This window comes from Hemitrygon akajei, chromosome 2 (genome assembly GCF_048418815.1).
Source record: "Hemitrygon akajei chromosome 2, sHemAka1.3, whole genome shotgun sequence".
Taxonomy (NCBI): domain Eukaryota; kingdom Metazoa; phylum Chordata; class Chondrichthyes; order Myliobatiformes; family Dasyatidae; genus Hemitrygon; species Hemitrygon akajei.
The window spans coordinates 140,762,259-140,781,295 of NC_133125.1; the positions used below are offsets into that span (position 1 = coordinate 140,762,259).

Consider the following 19,037-nt stretch of genomic DNA (forward strand, 5'->3'; position numbering starts at 1 on the left):
ACTTTCAGGTTTTGTGTCACTGGAGAATGAGCTAAGAATAACAAGCACAAGAAATCGGAGCTACCTTTGGGTTCCCTGGGCTGAACCACTTCATGTAATTATTGATCTGCTTGAAAACAAACCCTCTGTCCATCAACGAGAAGCACCTCTGCAAGGAAATAAACAAGAAGAAAATTTAATTCCAGGACAGAAAGTAATGCTTAAATTGTTTCTATGGAGGCTGATACACTCTGGGTAACATTTGCTTTTATAACATTTAAGATGCAAATTGGATTTGAGGGAGAAGCTGAGGTGGTTCTAACCTTGATGAAGACAGCGAGGCTGTGGTTTGCGTTTCGAGCCTCTTCCAGCTTGTCTTTATACTTCTGAGTGATGTGTGGCATTAACAGGTTAACCAGCGTCTCTACTGTGTGCTGGTAAGAGGCAGGGAATCGCTGGTTCCGGAATAACTAGATAAATCAGAGCATAAAGTCAGCAACTACTACCTGCATGGCAAAACCTCTCCCTTGTTCACAGATTTCCAGAAGCTCCTGATCACTGTGATCTCCAGACCTACAACTCTTGGTTTTCTGGACTCTTGATCAACCTCAGCTTTAATTGTCCGTCACCAGCGGCCATGCCTTGGACTCCTAAGCTCTGGAATTCCCTCAGTAAATCCCCCCCCCCCCCCCCCCCACCCATCTCTCTTCCCTTCAGGACATTCCTCAGCTTTGGGTGACAGGATCCCTCTCTGAGAGGCTCACATTTTGCTTTATGACTCTCCCACGACGCTCTTTGAAATACTTTACCAGGTTACAGGCAAGTTGCAGTTAGGCTGGGCACGGTACAACATAGTTCATAACCTTCGTTTAATATGTGTATTATTCAGGCTCAGCATTTTCGGCAAGGCTGACATACATTATTCTTCACTAACTACCAGTGAGCTGAGTAGCTTTCTGGCCAATTCAGATGGCATTTAGGACCTACAGTCAGATAGGTACAGACTTCCTTCCCTGAAGCACACAGATCCCTTCAAAGTCTGATGTTTCCTGACTGCACCATCCAAAGAGGCGCAAGGAAGCCTTAGACTAATATTTATGCTTCAATGGTACAAAAGCAGATCTTTTTGACTGTGGACTTGGCACTTGCTGTGTGCTATTTAGAACATGGAACAGTGGAGCATAACTTTGGCCCAAGATGTTGTGCTAGGATCAGAGTCATAAAGCCCTATACCATAGAAATGGGCCCTTCAGCCCATCAAGGATATTCTGTACCAACTTGTTTTTATGTCCCATCCCATCTAGCTCCACTGCCCCATAGCCCTTCACACCTCTCTCATTCACGTACCCATCAAAACTGCTCTTAAATGTAATAATTTAACTTGTATTTACCATTTCCACTGGCAGCTCATTCCACACTTACACAAACTGACCCACACAAACCTTCCCCACTGTCAAACCTTTCCCTCCTACACAGCCCAGAAACCTCTATTTTTCTTTCATCCAAGAGCCTATAAAAGAGCCCCTTAAATGTCCCTATTGCATTAGCCTCCACCACCATCTGCGGCAGTGTTCCCGAACCTTCCACTCTGTGTGTAAAAGATAACAACCTCTGATATTTCCCCTAACCTATTCTCCAATCACTCTAAAAGCATGCCCTCTGGTATTGCCCGAGGAAAAAGGTGCTGGAATTCCACTCTGTCTATTCCTCTCAAAATCTAATGCTGCACACCTCTATCAAGCTACCTCACATCTTCCTTCGCTCCAAAGAGAAAAGGCCCAGCTCTTTAACGTTTCCTCACAAGACATGCTCTCTGACCCAGGGGTAAATTTGCTCCGCACCCTCTTTAAAGCTTTCACATCCTTCCTATAAAGGGGCGACCTGCCTGCCAGACTTCACATCATGGGTTCCCGTGAGCAAGGATACCCTTGATGCTTTGCAGCTAACGACTCCTCGTTGAGATGGAGGCATCGTTTCCATGGAGTCATACAGCACTGAAACAGGCCCATTTACCTGCATTAGATCTATACCCTTCTTTGCCTTGCTTATATAGGTGTTTACCTCTTCAAGGTAGTGACGGTATCTGATTCCCCTAGCTCCTCTGGCAGTGTATTCCAGATAACAACCATTCTGTGTTTAAAAAAAGAAACTTGCCCCCCTCGCATCCTTCTTAAATCTTCTTCCTCCCACTTTATACCCATGCCCCTTTTTGACACCCCTACCAGAAGGAAAAAAAATTCTCACTATATACCCTAACAAAACCTCTCCTAATTTTTATACCTCTATCTGGTCACTCCACTCCTTAGCCCCCCTGACTCCTGGGAAAACAAGCTCAGTTTGTCCAATCTCTCCCCAGAACTAATCCGGGAAACATCCTGTTGAATCTCCTCTGCAAATGCTGTAAGGTTGGAAGATAGGCAGCCAAGTCGCATACAATAAACCTTCACAGACGGCAAGTGATAATGATCAGAGGATCTGTTCTGTGGTGCTGGCTCAGAGCAAACGCTGGCCAAGAGGCTGAGACGAGCCCCGCCTCCCCGAACAATGCGATGGGATGGATTCCGTCCGGTCCAAATGTTTGCGAATCCTGCCATCAAAGGGACTTGAGCTCACCGCAGATCAGGAGGCGTCAGTGTCCACATTCAATGCTTCCTTTTCCGTGGTTTTAGGCCACTTCAACATTCCCCACAAAACAATCTCGACCACAACAAACGTGGCAGTGTTGCAGAGTTCAACAGTAATCCACGTTCTTTTTTTGGTCTGTAAAGCCCCACAGCTGTTCAGCCAGTTGTAAGGCGAGAACACAGGAACAGATGCACTGACCGTGTCCAGAGACATCTGTCACCTCAACCAACTGCCCGGTGTGAGCCGGAGATTAGAAGCGACTGCTGAAAATGACAAGTGCCTCGCAACTGAACTAACTCTGCTCCAACTACTTAGCAACCAGCTGTGTGTAATAATTTATCACGATGCCCACTGAAATTAGTTCAAAAGGAAGGCACATTTATAACATAAAGAGACCATTCATCCTGCCTGCTCCACCTTTACCCATCTCCTTCTCTTCTTTATCTTTTCCCTGGCTCCTGTCTCAACTGTGATGTACTCCCCATTTCTGCACTCTCTGGCATTCTCAGCAACTTGCTTCTGGATGTATCTATCAAAGCCAGAGTTAGAGGGGAAGTAGGAAATAGGGTTGTGAGCTGGATTCAGACCAGGGGAAGAGAGGAATGTTTAAGCTTAAAAAGCTGTCCATTTTGCTGCCTCGACACTCTCCAGATAAAGTTGCTTCTCCTGAACCATCAGTTGGATTTACTGGGGACCATCCTTTCCCTGTCCTTGATCTACCTCTCACCCCTCATGTTGCTGACGTTGTTATTCATTATTTCCCCTTCATTAAACTACGTTCTATGTTCCGTTAAATTACGATTTCCATGTCTTGCTTGAATCTCATATTTTTTTGGTGATAGATGTTCCCTTTTTAAACAGAGGCGTCACACTCGTAGTTTTCCAACCCTCGGACACTTCAGCAGGACCCAAGGAATTCTGAAAGAGTATTGGAAGCTCGTTCATCCACACCTCACCCAACCCAAAGACAGTAATCCTCTGAGCCAGCTGTGTTGATACTAATGCATCTACTGTCTTGTAGCTCCTTTGGGGAAGCTCAATTTTACAGCAGGTGGAAGATCATTAAAGAATCTCCTTCTGGACCAAGTCTAACCACAGCCCACAGTAATCGTGCAACACAGCAACATCGGACAAGTGACTGCCTACCTTCAGTTTGCTGGTTTCTATGAGATGTTGTGCCATTGACTTTATTAGCGCCTCCAGGAAAAACCAAGAATACTAGAAGCAAACAGAGTTTTTAGAATTTTAGAAAGAAGAATGTAAATTTCAAACCGGTATTAAAAAGGATGAACTAGTCTTCTCAAAGAGCATCAAATGATCAGCTGGCTGCAGTCATGACATAATACACCACACTAATTATCCATCGTGGACAGAATACTGGCATGGGTGAATTTCAGCCGCTGCTGGTATGGTCTGGTGGAGAGGAGGAAATTAAATGGTTAAATTTACTGGACTAGTAATCCAAGGGATCTCATGGTTACCATGGTGGGATTTTAATGACGGGCTCTTGATCACTGGTTCAGACCAGTGGATTAAGGCATCTCAGTGACCTGGTCTCGTCACTTGAGCCGATTCTCCAAACTACGAGGGTTTTTAAGTTAAACCTACCTTAAGCAGCTTGTTGCAAGTGAGAAAGTCAGCCGTGGTCTTCAGCAGAACTGTCATGGACTTGGTTAATTCTTCATGCACGGTCTTGCACTTTGATGAATTCCAGGGTTCGGTTTTGAAAACAAACTGAAGACATCAAACAACAAGAGGAAAGGATTAATTTTAGCTCGTTCATCAACACCTCACTCAACCCAACGACAGTAATCCTCTGAGCCAGCTGTGTTGACGCTAACATAACACGGGTAACATAACTCTTAACAGTAAGGGCTTTGCACTGATCTGACACAACCTTTCTCCGAGCACCTCAGGCTCCTACTACACCTGCCAAACAGATTCAATGCAAGGCTCCCGATTTGTGTCAGGAGAAAAAACACAGAGTGTCTCTGACAGAGCTCCCAAGGCATTTTACAGGAGAGGTTTCCAATAAAATTTGACAGTCGGTTATACAGGATAATATTAAATCAGATAATATAGCTTTTAACATAAGTCAAGTGAGGAAGGAGTACAAGGAGGATCAGGGCTCAGACAGCTGAAAGTATGTTTGTCAATAAAAGAGCAATTAAATCGGAGAACGAGCAAGGGAGGGGAGGGGGATGGGGAGAAGATGGGGGAGAGCAGGGCGAGAGTGGGGGAGGAGTGGAGAGGGGGAGGGGAGGGGGAGAGGGGTAGGAGGATTAGAGGGGTGGAGATTTGAGGATGAGTTGTCACTGGAGAGAGATTATAATCCGGAGTTTGCTAGCTGATGTAAACCTGTCCTTGAAATTCAATCAAAGCAGCACAGAATGAGAAATCCTGGAAGTACTCTAAAGGTCAGGCAGCATCTGTGAAGTGCAAGGGCTGCATGTTGACAACAGAACAAGATTAGTGCGTGAGAGAGAACGAGTTATGGGGGAATGGGACTGACAGAAAACAGCAGAGACACAATGGGTCAGACGGCCTCTTCCAGAGCCAAAACAATTCCCGACTCAGCCGTAATTTCTGAGGTTGCAGGCAAATGCTGGGGAGAGGGATCAGGTTGGTTCAGCTGATTTGGACTAAATAACCCTGGAACAACCATTTGACAAACGATCTGCAAGAACAAACAAGAATCCCATCTGCACTGCTCACAACGCATTCTCTAAAGCTCAGCTACAGATAACAACACTGCATGCACCTGCTGCATAATATATAATCACTCATCACCTTAATGTAGGACCTCAGGTAGTGCTCCAGACCCTCGTGACACTGGGAGACGATGTGGACAAGAACCCTAGGGAGAGAAGGAAATTAAATGTATGCATTTGCACACAATGATCATCTGAGGTCCCAGAGAATTCGATATTTCAGCTCTTGTCGTTGTAAACAGACAGGAACACCACTGAGGATGCACACAGGCACAGCATGTAGGCGTGATCGGGCCAAGGGGTGGTGGGGGCGAAGAGAAGGAATGACAAAATGGTTGATAAACTCACTTCGGGGGAAGAGCAAATGCATGAGAGTTGGAGTGGCGGGCAGAATCATTGGATGAGGGGCAACGGTGCCAAGGAGATAGGATTGTGCGGCGGGGGGGGGGGGGGGGGGAGGAATCGTGAGACGAGGCCGCTAGAGGGGAGAGGCTCGTGGGGGCCACCAGAGCAGGTGGGGCAAGAGGGTCCTAGTGAATGGGCCCACAGGTCGAGGGTGGGTGGAGAGACGGGAGAGGTGGAAATTCAATTGGTCAACGTTCGCAAGGACAAGCAGACGTGCTGTAATTAACCCCGTGTCCGAAGGGATGAGACACTGGTGCCCTCCCGCTGCTGGAACACAACACCAGGAGCTAAGATGCTGCTGCCCAACCCATCCCCCCCCCCCCCCCAGTCTTGCTGCTGGTGTCCTCGAGCCTGCCCAGCAAATGCTGTACACAGGCTTTGTTCTGCACACCGAACAAATGCCGATGGGTGAAGACAGACTGCCACAGGTGCCGCTAATCCAAGGCCGTGGCTGAGAGACAGCTACAGTTTCCCGTGCCCGGGAGTTCAGCAACATTCATCTCTGCAGGGTTTCGGGAAAGTGCAGGACCTTTTACCTCGACATTGACCTGCTCCCCACCTGGTCACGTTCACTGCAATGTCCTCGTGTGTGGCCCGGGCAAGAACTCGGAACAACTGGTTCAGGATCGTAGGTAGGAAGTTAATCATTACGTGGCCTTCCATTGCGTGCAAACTCTGGAGGGAAAGCAAGAAGAGTGGCTTTAGTTATTCCTCCTCAGCAGGGCTAATGTTTTGTGCCCACCTCAATGGTGATGAGCCACACTGGTGAATTGCTTTATAGAGTCGTACGGCACGAAAACAGGCCCAACTGCTTTGTGCTGACCATGATTTCCCATCCAAGCCATTTGCCCATAACCTTCTAAACCTTTCCTACCCGTGCACCTGTCCAACTGCCTTTTAAAAGTAGTTATTGAACTTGCCTCAACCACTTCCTCTGGTAACATAGCGGTTAGCTGATGCTATTACAGCTGGGGGCGTCAAACATTAGGAGTTCAATTCCGGCGCCATCTGTAAGGCGTTTGTATGTTCTCCCTGTGACCGAATGGCTTTCCCCCAGGCGCTACTGTTTCCTCCCACAGTTCAAAGAGGAACCGGTACCAGTAAATAGGTTATTGGTCATTGCAAACTGGTCGGTGACTAGGCTGGTGTTAAATTGGGAGATTGCTGAGTGGTACAGCTTGTTGGGCTGGAGGGGCCTATTCTGCCCAATATAAATACCTCCCTCTGTGTACCCTTCAATTTCTCCCTCTCATCTTCAACCTATGTTCTCTAGTTCTTGATTCTCTGACCCTGGGAAATAGACTGAGTGCATACACCCTGCCTAATCCCCTCCTGAGCTTATACACAGTCCCTCTGTAGGATCACCTCTCAGTCCCCTTCCCAGAGAACAAACTCAGCACTACTGGAGTTGCATGCAGACTGGGTAAGGAAATTTATATGTTAATCCACAAATCTCATAGCCTTCTCTCTCCCTTGGGTTCTCGTCCACATTCTCAAGGACAGTAGTAAACCAAATGCGCTTTAACGACAACCCGGTAGTTTTTAATTTGGTTATCACTATTGAGAACAGCTTCTTACTCAAGCTTAGTAAATGAAGTGAATTTTAATTTCCAACGTGCCATGGTGGGATTCGAACTCGCATCTCAGAATCCTTAATTCAAGACTCTGGATTCGAGCCCAGTAATGCCGCTGCTACTTGTCTAGACCAAGGCAGGTTAATACAACTGCTCCAGCCTGGTAACACTGCTAATGACAACCCTGGGTCATAGTCACGCGGTGTCCTAGTCACCCCCACAACTTCCTTCTGCTCACCTGGAGGTTGGCACCTCGTGCGTCACCCACCATTGGCAACGGAGACAAAGGCAGTCACATTCACAAGCCTTGCTGCCTTCTAGATGAGGGTGTTGAACCAAAGCCCACTAGTCACCTCAGTTTATGGCCTATGGCCCTCTCCTAAAGAAGAGTGGAGCTGATCTCCTCGTGCTCCGGCTGATATTCGCCATTCTACTAACATTTAAGCATTGACCAACGCGGTTTAGGAACCACGATGTCCCACGCCCATTATTGGTTGAAAATGCCGAAACTGTTACAAAAATGCTTCAGAAAATATGTTTTCTTCCAATTCGAACTATTTATAACCATTTTTCACCTTCAACTCTTCTGTTAACTGCACTGTTAAACCTGCTCAGATCAGGAGGGGAAAATTAAACTCTCATTCACCAAAAGGAAGTTGTGCCTGCAGTGCCCAGAACCAGGGCATACAAGAGAAATGCCTGAAATGTACAGTTGTCTCTTTCCTTGTACCGCAGTTTAACATCTGTATTGGCAGCCAGCTACATGAGGGAATAACTTCCAGGTCCACAGTGATAGCATCTGGGAAGTGGGACAGATAGGAAAGCTCATTCAAAGGGCCAGCAGAAACTCAGAGGGCCAAGTGGCCTCTTTTTATGTTTTGTCATTCAATGACCTTACAAAGAGGCAGGGCACCAGTGACCAACTTTATACCTTTGTCTAAATTCAGCCAGGCTGACGAAACACAAGATGTTATACATGTCGGGCACCAGTAGAAATATAACTGACGTTAAATATAACCCAACATATTAAAAAAGAAAATTGCAGAAGAAACACAATGTTTGGGATAAAAGTTTGCCTGGGGTAGAAATTTATCCTGTCACGCATGTAACTTATGAAATTCCACAATGATTAAGCACCACACCAGGTTTCTAAAGCCAATACACTGAATTTTGAAGTGAATTATGCTTCACTGAAGATGAATGTCTACCTGTCATTGGCTATTTACATAAATTGCAGGAGTGAAAAATAATGATCCACCTACACTCCACCTTGCTGAGGTTGCTAGTCATAATTTCCTCTTCACTAAACTATGTTCTATTGTTGGCATTACAAAGATGAAACAAGCGTCAGTGAAAGGTAGAGAGTTTAGTGGAGGTGACGGTGCAGGGCTGAAGCCACAAACTCACCTTCAGGAACTTGACCAGTTCTGATCCGGAAGCTTGAGCTCCCGAGTCACACTTCTGGCAATACTGGAAGAAGTTGTTGAGATGTTGGTCCTGCAGACGATACGAGAAGAACATCAGACCCAGGGACACGAGGTGGTCGTTCCATCCTCCTCCTCCATTCTCTGGAGGATCACAGTCGACCCAATCTTGACCTCAGTGCCACTCCTACACAACCCTCCCCAACACCGCAGTTCAAATATCTGCTCGTCTCTGCCTCAATGTTCTTTTGACTCCTTCAACGGACAACTAAGTTAGGGAAGCAGCTACCGTTTTCTAATTTTCATATTAGATTCTTCCAGAGGATGTTTTCCTTTTTAACCAGAGAATCAGAGGGATCTAGGACTCACAAACCACTGCACACATCCTTCAGGAAAACTTTTTTCCTGAGTCTTCATACACAGACTTGTTGGTTACAGCTCTTCAAGGGCTCAGCCAAGTACACTTAAAACATGTTGAGTATTTCAGTCTCCACCACCCTTTGGTGAGAAAGTATTTCCTCAACTTGCCTCCAATCACTGCACCAGTTAAAGGTCAGTAGATGCTCTGCATTCACCTGTTGTAGCTGTTGGAAACCCAGTTATTCCTCTCTCAGCTCCCCTCTTCCAGAGGAATCGACCCCAGCCTCCGTGATCTTTCTGCTCCAGCCTGGTAACACCTCATAAACCAACTGGCTCCCAGCAGGGCAAACTTACTTGTCCCATTCTGCCTCTCCCCATTTCCCTTCACCCCCCCCAACTTATTCTCTCTCGCACACACCCGCTGACTCGCCTTTTGGATTTACTTGTCAATTATCCTACTAACCCATACATCTTAGCACACAAGGAGGACATGCAAACTCCACACAGACAGCAGTGGAGACTGGGACTGAACCTGCAGCACTAGTTGAGGTACCTCTCTGATAGCCACAATGGATTTCTCGCATCACCTCCCTGTTTCTGTATTCTAGGCATCGACCAGTGAAGGAAAAATCTCATCTCTTAACCTGCCATCTACCCAAGCACGTGAGAAAGAAAGATTATTTCGTGAAGCACTGAAAAGTATTAATTCACTCACAAGTAAATATTAAAAAGCATGTATCACCAGTAACTGCAGTTAATAAGGACAAGTACAACATAATCAATACTTTAAAACAAAGTTTCAAACACGTGAGGAGCTGCAAAGATGATGACTACTAACCTGAGTATAGACCGTTGACACAAGGTGTGTGGCAACTTTGAAAATATGTTTGGCTCCATCCACCCATTTGATTTCGGGACCAGTATGCTGAAATGTCAAATGAAACCAGTTGTGAATCTAAATTTACCTGAATCACAATAAAAAACTACAATTGGCAGATTTTCATCATAATCAGTTAACCCTAAAATATACTCATCATTCCAATGCATCCTCATTGTGAACTAGATTGGAACATAGAACAGTACAGCACATTATAGGCCCTTCGGCCCACAATGTTGTGCTGACCTACAGTATATAAACTTACTCCACAATCAATCCAACCCTTTCCCCACTCACAAGGCCATAACCCTCCAATGTTCTGACAGCAATGTGCTTATCAAAAAGTCACGGAAATGTCCCTATCATATCAGGCTCTACCACTATCCCCAGTAGTGCGTTCCAGGCATCTGCCACTCTCTACGTAAAAAAAAACCCTTCAGCATCTCCCCCTAAACTTCCCGCCACCCATCTTAAGTATGGCATTTGCCACCTTGGGTGAAACGTGCTGGCTGCCCATTACATCTCTGCCTCTCGTAAACACCTCTATAAAGCCACTTCTCATCCTCCGACGCTCTAAAGAGAGAAGCCTAGGTTTACTTAACCTTTTGTCATACAAGTTCTGTAATTCAGGTAAATCTCTGTAAAGCCTCTCCAGCCCTTGTATGATGAGGTGACCAGAGCTGAATATAGTGTGGTTAACCAGAGTTTTACAGCGCTAGAACTTGATCTCAAGGCCCTTCAACTCAATTCGCGGATCGATGAATGCTAGCACACCTTACACTTATTTAAACACCATCAACTAGCGTGACTACTTGGATTACTGGATGAGTCGCTCACCCTTCCACTCTACACTGCTCAATAACCTCAAGGCTGATCAGACTTTGGACTCAGTTCCATTTTCAAAGACCAAATACCACCTTCAAAGACCAGATCAATCAGAGGTTCTCAGTGACAGAGACACACTCAGAAGGTAACATACCCAACCTTGCAAAATGTTTTACTCTTGCCTCTAAAAGACTAAAGTGAAAAATAAACTAACTATGCATTCCACTCCCTTTGAATCAAAGGTAAACTCTGAGATGCAAAATCCTGATTGTGGTTAAAGGTTCTATACTCAAAGCTTTGAATTTTTGCCAACCCGCCAGCTTGGGACCTGCTGCTGGAAGGAATGGACCCAGCTGTAGAAAAGCACCCAACAATTTCATCACCTTTCTGGATAATTTACCTGCGGTGCCCAACTCCCCAGCCCACATGACTCACATCCTATCCAGTCTGCGTAGTTACACTGGGTACACGACAAGACTGTCGACGCTGGAATCTGGAGCAAACACAATATCTGCTGGAGGAACTCAGTCTTGATACAGGGTTTGAAGCTGAAACAGTGACAGTTCCTTCGCTCCAACTGCCCTCCTTACTCAGAGATACGGCTCACCACCAAATGAATTCCTTTAAAACAGGAGTTCCCAACCTGAGGTCCACTGACCCTTTCCTTAATGGTTGGGGTCCATGGGATTTTAAAAAATGGTTGGAAACTCCTGCTCTAGAATATAAGTTGTTGTGCAGTCATTCCACCGACTGGCCCCTCTGATCCATGCTGGTGATTTACGTCCCACCGGTCTCCTCCTACCAACCTTCCTTTCCCCCCACCCCACCATCTTCTTCCATACCTCTCCCTCATGTTATCAGTAATGGGATTAGAAATCCCAGAAAGTCACCATTACCGAGATGCTCGCCTTGCACACTGTTCATTCCACATTGCACTGAGACAGAACGAGAACGCAGGACAAAGCTAAGCAGCTACGGAGAAGGCACAGCGCAGGCGGACAATAGGTGGAAAGTAAACTGTGAGGTCCAGAGTCCGTCTTTCTGCCCTAGAGAGCCATTCAACATAGATCTTGATTTCTTGCAAAGACCAGAGTCACTTCGGCTTCAGTAAGGAGTGGACCTCCCAGCTCATCCCTGGTTTCTGGTTTGGATGTCCTCTTCCCCTGAGCCAGTCCCCTGAACCCAACCCTGCTCTTTGCCTCCGCTTCTCCCAGTGGGACATGCAAAGAGGAAGAAACCAAGAAAGGGTGATATAACCAAGTGAGAATTGGATGAGCGTTACAAAGATAAGCGCCCACACAGGATGCATTCAGCCTGGTACCAAAGGCTCTCAAGTCATTCTGGGCTAACGATGATGTATGAGGAGAGAACAGCTTGTGGTGATTAGGTAAATAGAATAGGAGGTTTGACAGTAGATTCGAAAAGGAAAAAAAAATGCTTAAAATGAAAAACAAATATAATCACTTAAAGCACTAAACCCCTAAAGGAATAAGGGATTCATCACCCACTGACAAGAGAAATTAAAGACAGAATTCAGGCAAAGGAAGATGCTTATAAGGTTGCCAGAAGCAGCTGCAGGTCTGAGGACTGAGAGTGTTTAGCAGTCCGTATAGGAAAACCAAAAAGAATATAATTTTACGATGCCACTTGTTGGATTGGCTGGCTGGTGGCGTAGTGGCATCAGCGCCAGACTCCGGAGTAAATAGTCCCGAGTTCGAATCCAGCCGGCTCCCTTGCACGCTTTCCGTCTGTGCTGGGTTGAGCGTCGAGCTTGCAACTCGACCTCGTAAAAAAACAAAACTGGAGAATGCTACAGAAATGCCACATGATGAGCAATCAGCAAAAGATCGGTGCAAAAAGCTTGTCATGTCAGTGACTCCACCAGGAGTTAAGGGCATTCTTCTTCTTCTTCTATTAGTTGGATTGGTACCATGGAAGGCACTGACATGATGGGTCAAATGTGGTGCTGTGCTCTGTTCCGCATATTCATGGCCTTTGATGAGAAATGTGAAAGCAAGCGCTTCAATAGGTACTTCTAAAGAAACGGGCAGGCAACGGGAAACGTAAGATCCTCACAGAGAAGAGAGGACTTGTAATGAGGAATATTGAAATGGAAGAAGTAAACAATTATCTTGCGTTGATCTTCAAAGAAGAAAGCATAAAAACCTGGCATAAGTATTAGAGAAGCATGCTCCAGTGGGATGTGGAACTGAAAAATTGCCTTAAATAAAGACAGCTAACCGATGAAATATGGCAGCCCATTCTTCGTTCTTTTGTTTCATTTTTAGTTTAGTTTTTCTTAGTTTAGGGTTTTTTTTCTATCTTTTTATAAATATCTTCTTCATGGTTAATTACTAAGAGATTGGGAGGTTAAACTCCATTTGCTATTTGAAATATGTGTTTTTACATGTTAACCGTTATTAATGTAATCCCGATATCTATGTACCATAATCAATATTGATATGTTTATGAATTTGAAATTTATTAAAAAGATTGAAAAAGAAAAGAGTAAAGATAGCAATGGTAAGTGGAAGTGCTCGAAAGCTGGGAAATCCCAAGGAGCCAGTGATCTACATCCCCAAGTTTTGAATGAGGTGGCATTGAAAATAATGAACAACTGCTGATTCTGGAACTGCTCCTATAAATAAAGAGGGTGGCACATGGCCTCAGGACGGTGTGAGAAACTGGAAATTACCGTCAGTGGAAAGGAAAATATGGGAATCTACAGTAGGGATATAATAACAGGAAACCTAGAGAGAGAACAGGACTGAGCAGAAAAACAGGCGATTCGGCAGATTCAGGAAATCCAGAGCAACACACACAAAATACTGGAGCAAATCAGCAGGACAGGCAGGATTTATGGAGAGGAATAAACTGTCAATGTTTCGGGCTGAGACCCTTTATCAGGACTGAAGGAAAATCATGCCAGGCTAATTTTCTGGAGTTGTTTGAGGACGAGACCAGTAGAATAAATAAGGAGGACCCAAGGTTTGGGTGTATTTGGATATTCATATGGCTTTTAATAAGGTCCTGCAGATGAGATTGTTCAACAAAGTTAGAGCACAAGGAATTTACCGACATCGACTGAGAACTGAGAATAAAGAGATCCTTTTCAGGTTGTGACTAATGGGGTTCAGCAGGGAATCAGTGCTTGACCCTAGCTATTCACAACTTACTTCAACAGGTGGCTAACAGTCACACGGCCGAGCTAACTGAACCTCCCTCTGTAACCTGAAACTGGTTTTTTCTCTAATTACTTGCAGTTCCAAGGAAAACATCTTTGACCTGAAATGCTAACTCTTTCTACCCGGTCTGCTGAGTTTCTAAAGCTTCTGTTTATTTATTTATCTTTAATTTATTTCGCGATACAACATAGAGTAGGTTCTTCCGGCCACCTCAGCAAATCCCGACAAACCCAATTAACCCTAACCTAATCGTGGAACAACTTACAATGACCAATTAACCTACTCGGTATGTCTTTAGACTGTGGCAGGTAACCGGAGGGCCCAGAGAAAACCCCTCCTTACAGAATAGCACCAGGACTGAATTCTGGAATACCACGAACTGTAACAGCGTCACATTAACTGCTACTCTACTGCCCGACAGTAACGTCTCCCAAATCTGCAGTGGGTGTTTACACCAGTAACACATGGGATGGCGGATGGTTACTTACAATTACATTTGATTGTAGCGGCTGTGACTAAGGTTCTGGAATTTGGCAGTGTGGAAGTCTGAGGCTGCAGGAAAACGTCACCCACTGTTCAGTTAAGAGGCCCTTGGACAGGTACGTGGAGTGGGAGAGCTTGAATGGATATGGACCAAATGCAGGAAACTGGGGCTCGCTGGGTGGCCACTGTAGTTGGCATGGACCCAATGGGCTGAAGGGCTTCTATCTTGCTCTTCATGAACTTTAACTGCAGTCACTTGCAGAGAGGGTTTACCAAATCACTGGCCTTCTGTCAGTGACCACAATAGGCACCTTATGTGTCTACACCCAATGGCCAGGAGGAGGCCCAGACTCTTACCTTTCCCATTCCCAGCTCCTGGTAGCTTAAGTAACCAACAGGTAGATTGGCTGAGACAGCGACCTGATTCTCGCTGGTCACCACACGGCCGTCTTTCAGAATGGGCAACCAGGCATAGCCAACTGCAGGAACAAGAGGAGAAGCTGTTTAAACAATCGGCTAGGAGCTCAGAAATTTGGATCATGACTAAGCAGCTGGTGGGGCAGCCACATCACTGAATGTGTCACACGTGGTCAAAAGCATCTCAGTGGGGGAGAAAGTCAACACATCTGGAAGCAAAGACCCAACAGCACCCTTAAGATTTGGATTATAAACCAGCTGAACTAGGAATACAAGCTGAAGTTGTTGTGGGAACCAAAATTAATATTGACGTACAGACAATTTATTCACAACCAGAACACTGTGAGTCAGCGGTCAGCACACAAGCAGTGAAGTGAGCTGAACGCAAAGGCACAGCCACGTCCGTGGGGAGGGGCTTCCTTTTGCCACCACCCATCTCAACAGGATCTCTGCCTGTGATGAGTGAAGGACTCACACATCTAAAGTGTTAGCTCAGGCCATCACCACCAAAACTACGTGGCGGTATCTTTTACAAAATAAAATGAAGAGTGTGCAAATTTGGGAACAGAGGCACACCTGGTCCTTACCACGTTGTTCCTTGAGGGCAATTGTTACGCACAAATTGACTGTGGTAATAAAATAAACCCACACATTATATAGACTGGCTTTAAGATGTGATGTGGTGAGAGATACAACAGGTATTCCTCTAGATACTGTTAATATCCTCCAAGAGGGCAACCTTGTCGTGGTTTGGAGGCATGTGCGCCTTAGTGACCTGCACAGCTTCAAAAGCTGGAGTCGGGGCTTTACGCTTTGTCTCTTAGGAGGGTCACCCACGCCAAACAGGTCAAAGGGTAGAGGCCAGACCAAGAGTGGTCCACCACTCCTCCAGCGTTGTGGGTTCAGCTCAGGGCTAATAACCTTGACTGGTAACACAAAGTTGTCAAGGAAACAGCAATGAAGAATCTTTCTACATCTGAGTGCAATGATTTTCCTGAGTCTCCGCTCGGGACCTGCATGACTGACAGTAGTGAAGACTAAGAGGAAGCTGCTGACACAATGAAGGAAGCCCTCAAAACCATAAGGGATAGAGGACCTTCACTGCCGCCCTAAACGCCAGCACTCAAGGATGAGGGTAACTTAGACCTTGTGATTCAATGGTTTCTTTCTTCTTGGTGGTGCCTTTGCTGGAGTTGTCACAGCTGATGTGGTAGAAGGTGAATAACAAGTGATGCTTCTCGTGCAGTTGTGTTGGGAGCTCCACCTTAATCTGAAAGAGAGACAGAAACACTATCAAAAATCAAAAACCAGCTGAATCCAATCAGTGTCAGTCAGCCCTGTAAGTTATTTAATTGAGGTCTTAATTGTAAAATTCTCCAGTTCAATAAGGCAGCACAACCACATCTTCTCAAAGGTGATTAATGCTGCCCCAGCCAGTGATGTTCAGAACCCAAATGAATAAAATTCACAGAGAAATATACTTTCAAATAATGTAGGCCATTCAGCCTATCCAGTATATGCTAGCTGTCACAGCAATCCTATTCCTCACTTCCCTGTAATCTACATTCACACCCACCAACTCTCCCTGCCCGATACAACAAACAAACCCAAGGGAAGCTTGCAGCAGCCAACTAATCCCACACAACTCTGGGAGCAGAAGGAAACCAGAGCTCCGGGTCATGGGGTTGGGGGGGACGCAAACTCCCCAAGGTCGGGATCGAACCCAGGTCGCTGGAGCTGAGAGGCAGTGGCTCTACCTGCTGCGCCACTGGGATGGCAGTTCTTACCTCATCATAGAACTCCGGGTATTGATGATGATGCAATACCACAGTGAAAGCACACTTTGCAAAGACAGGACCTCCAGGTCTCCCGTAAATACACTGTACAGAGGGAGAGAGAGAGCAGGGAGACAGTAAAGCTTTTTATAAATAATAATTTTAAATGAAGACTTCACATCTTCATTTACACATTGGTATCAGGGAGCCCACATAAACAACCAACCACTCCCTTTACCATCCCTCTCTGCCTCCTCCTGCTCCTACCCAATTCTCCATTATCCTCCACCTCACCTGGCTGACCTACCCTCCCCTGCTTTGCCCCTTCCTCTCACCTCTTTATACTGACCATCTGCCCCCTCCACTTAGTCCTGATGTAGGGCCCCAACCCAGCAAGGCAATCATATCTTTACTTCTGCAGATTACTATCCAACCTGTTGAGCTTTTCCAGTAATGATTATTTTTTTGCTCTCAGTATGACATTAGTATATAGCCTTGTTAAGACAAAGAAATCTTCTGCCCTGGTCATGTTATGAGGCACAGAGATACTGGGAAGAATTTGCTGGGAAAAGACCAGAATGGAGATCTCGTACCCGTGAGCAAGTTCTACCCCACCATTATAAGACTAATAAGGCTCTCCCCTACATAAGTTGGACTCCTGACTTCACAATCTACCGCATTATGATTGTGCACCTTGTATTTTTCCTGCACTGCAGTTTCTCTGTAAGCTGTTACACTTTATCCTACATTGTTATCGTTTTACCTTGTACTACCTCTGGGCATTATTATGATGAATTGGTCTGTGTGAATAGTATGGAAGACAAAATTTTCACTGTGTCTTGGTACATGTGACAATATTAAACCAATTCTATTTCCATCCTTCTCTCCTGGGTGTTCCAGCTGCAATATGACTTGACAGAGGACAAGGAGTATGAAAAGATCTGATAGGTTGTAATATATGGAACATGTTACAGATTATGAAACACCTAAACCTGAGGACCGCTATTACAGGGAATTGGATTTGTTTTATTATTGTCACATGCAGTCAGGCAGAGTGAAAAGCTTATCATGCATACTGTTCATTCATTACACAGTGCACTGAGGCAGTACAAGGGAAAACAACAGCAGAATGCAGAACAAATTGTAACAGTTACACATGAAGTGCAGTGCAGGTAGACAACAAGGAGGTAGATCCTAAGGTCAAGAGTACATTTTATTACAAACAAAAGAAAATCTGCAGATATTAGAAGTCCAAAGCAACACCCAAAATGCTGGAGGAACTCAGTAGGCCCGGCAGCATCTATGGAAAAGGGCAAACAGTCGACGTCTTGGGCCGAGACCCAAGGCCCTGATGAAGGATCTTGGCCTGAAATGTCGACCGTTTATTCTTTCCATAGATGCTGCCCAGCCTGCTGACTTCCTCCCACATTTTGTGTGTGCCCACTTTATCACAGCAGGGTAACCGTTCAATAGTCTTACAATAACGGGACAGAAGCTGTCCGTGAGCTTGACGGTATGCGCTTTCTGGCTTTTGTATCTTCTGTTTAAAGGGGAGAAGAGAGAATGTCCAGAGTGGGAGGGGGTCTTTGATGATGCTGGCTGCTTTACCGAGGCAGTGAGGAATGTAGTCAGAATCTAAGGAGGGGGAGCTGGCGTCACTGATACATCCAGTTATGAATTATGAAGTAGAGATTTCGAGGAGAACTTCCTTGAGTAACTGGAATACATTACCTGAGAGTGGTGGAAGCAGAGTCACTGATTACATTTATGAAGTGTCTGCACGAGAAATTGGATCAAAGAGGAATAGAAAGCTGTGTCCAAATGCGGGAAAATGGGATTAATGCAGATGGTCAGTGTAGATATGGGTGTTGTATGACATGTTTCCATTCTGTATGACTATTTCCAGTACAGCTCTGAATAAACTTACTGTTCATTCTACAACAGGCTATGTACTGAGATCCACACACCTCTCCCCCACTCCCTCACCCACTGGCCGGCGTGGTGCAGTTAGCAACAATGGAGAATCTTGCAGTCTGAACCATACTAACCCTCAGAGGTTGTGAATCTTCGTCATCAGAGTCCCTGAACTCCATGCAAACCGCAATGTTCCTTGCCTGGACAAAAGGAAAACAAAACATCTTACGTACTCGGAGCCGAAGATCGACTCAGCTAGTCTGGGTTACAGCATCACTGTCAGCACACAAACTCTATCCAACAGCACTTGTCTCATTCAGAATCACTGGGAGTTAGCTACAATTCATACAGGATAAGAAGCCATCGCAAAACTCCATTAATCCAGCATACTTGGGAATTTGGTGGCGCTGGATGGGAGATTTTCTGGAATGTTGGATTTTATTTCCAATACTTTAATTTGTGTTTAAGATCTAAACTCAAAGT

The 19,037-nt window shown here is 45.4% G+C and overlaps 1 protein-coding gene across 1 annotated transcript in view; it reads right to left on the reverse strand.

Moving 5' to 3' along the window:
- The window catches only part of dock9b (dedicator of cytokinesis 9b), a 187,635-nt gene that overhangs the window by 31,013 nt on the left and 137,585 nt on the right, over positions 1–19,037 (reverse strand). Inside the window, exons 18-29 of the mRNA XM_073028593.1 lie at positions 18,689–18,754; positions 16,653–16,745; positions 16,012–16,135; positions 14,806–14,927; positions 9,917–10,003; positions 8,702–8,791; positions 6,280–6,395; positions 5,395–5,461; positions 4,213–4,338; positions 3,751–3,822; positions 303–449; positions 65–148 (exon numbers count right to left, since the gene is read on the reverse strand). Of these exons, the coding sequence (XP_072884694.1) occupies positions 65–148; positions 303–449; positions 3,751–3,822; positions 4,213–4,338; positions 5,395–5,461; positions 6,280–6,395; positions 8,702–8,791; positions 9,917–10,003; positions 14,806–14,927; positions 16,012–16,135; positions 16,653–16,745; positions 18,689–18,754 (1,194 nt within the window). The remainder of the gene's footprint in view (positions 1–64; positions 149–302; positions 450–3,750; positions 3,823–4,212; positions 4,339–5,394; positions 5,462–6,279; positions 6,396–8,701; positions 8,792–9,916; positions 10,004–14,805; positions 14,928–16,011; positions 16,136–16,652; positions 16,746–18,688; positions 18,755–19,037) is intronic.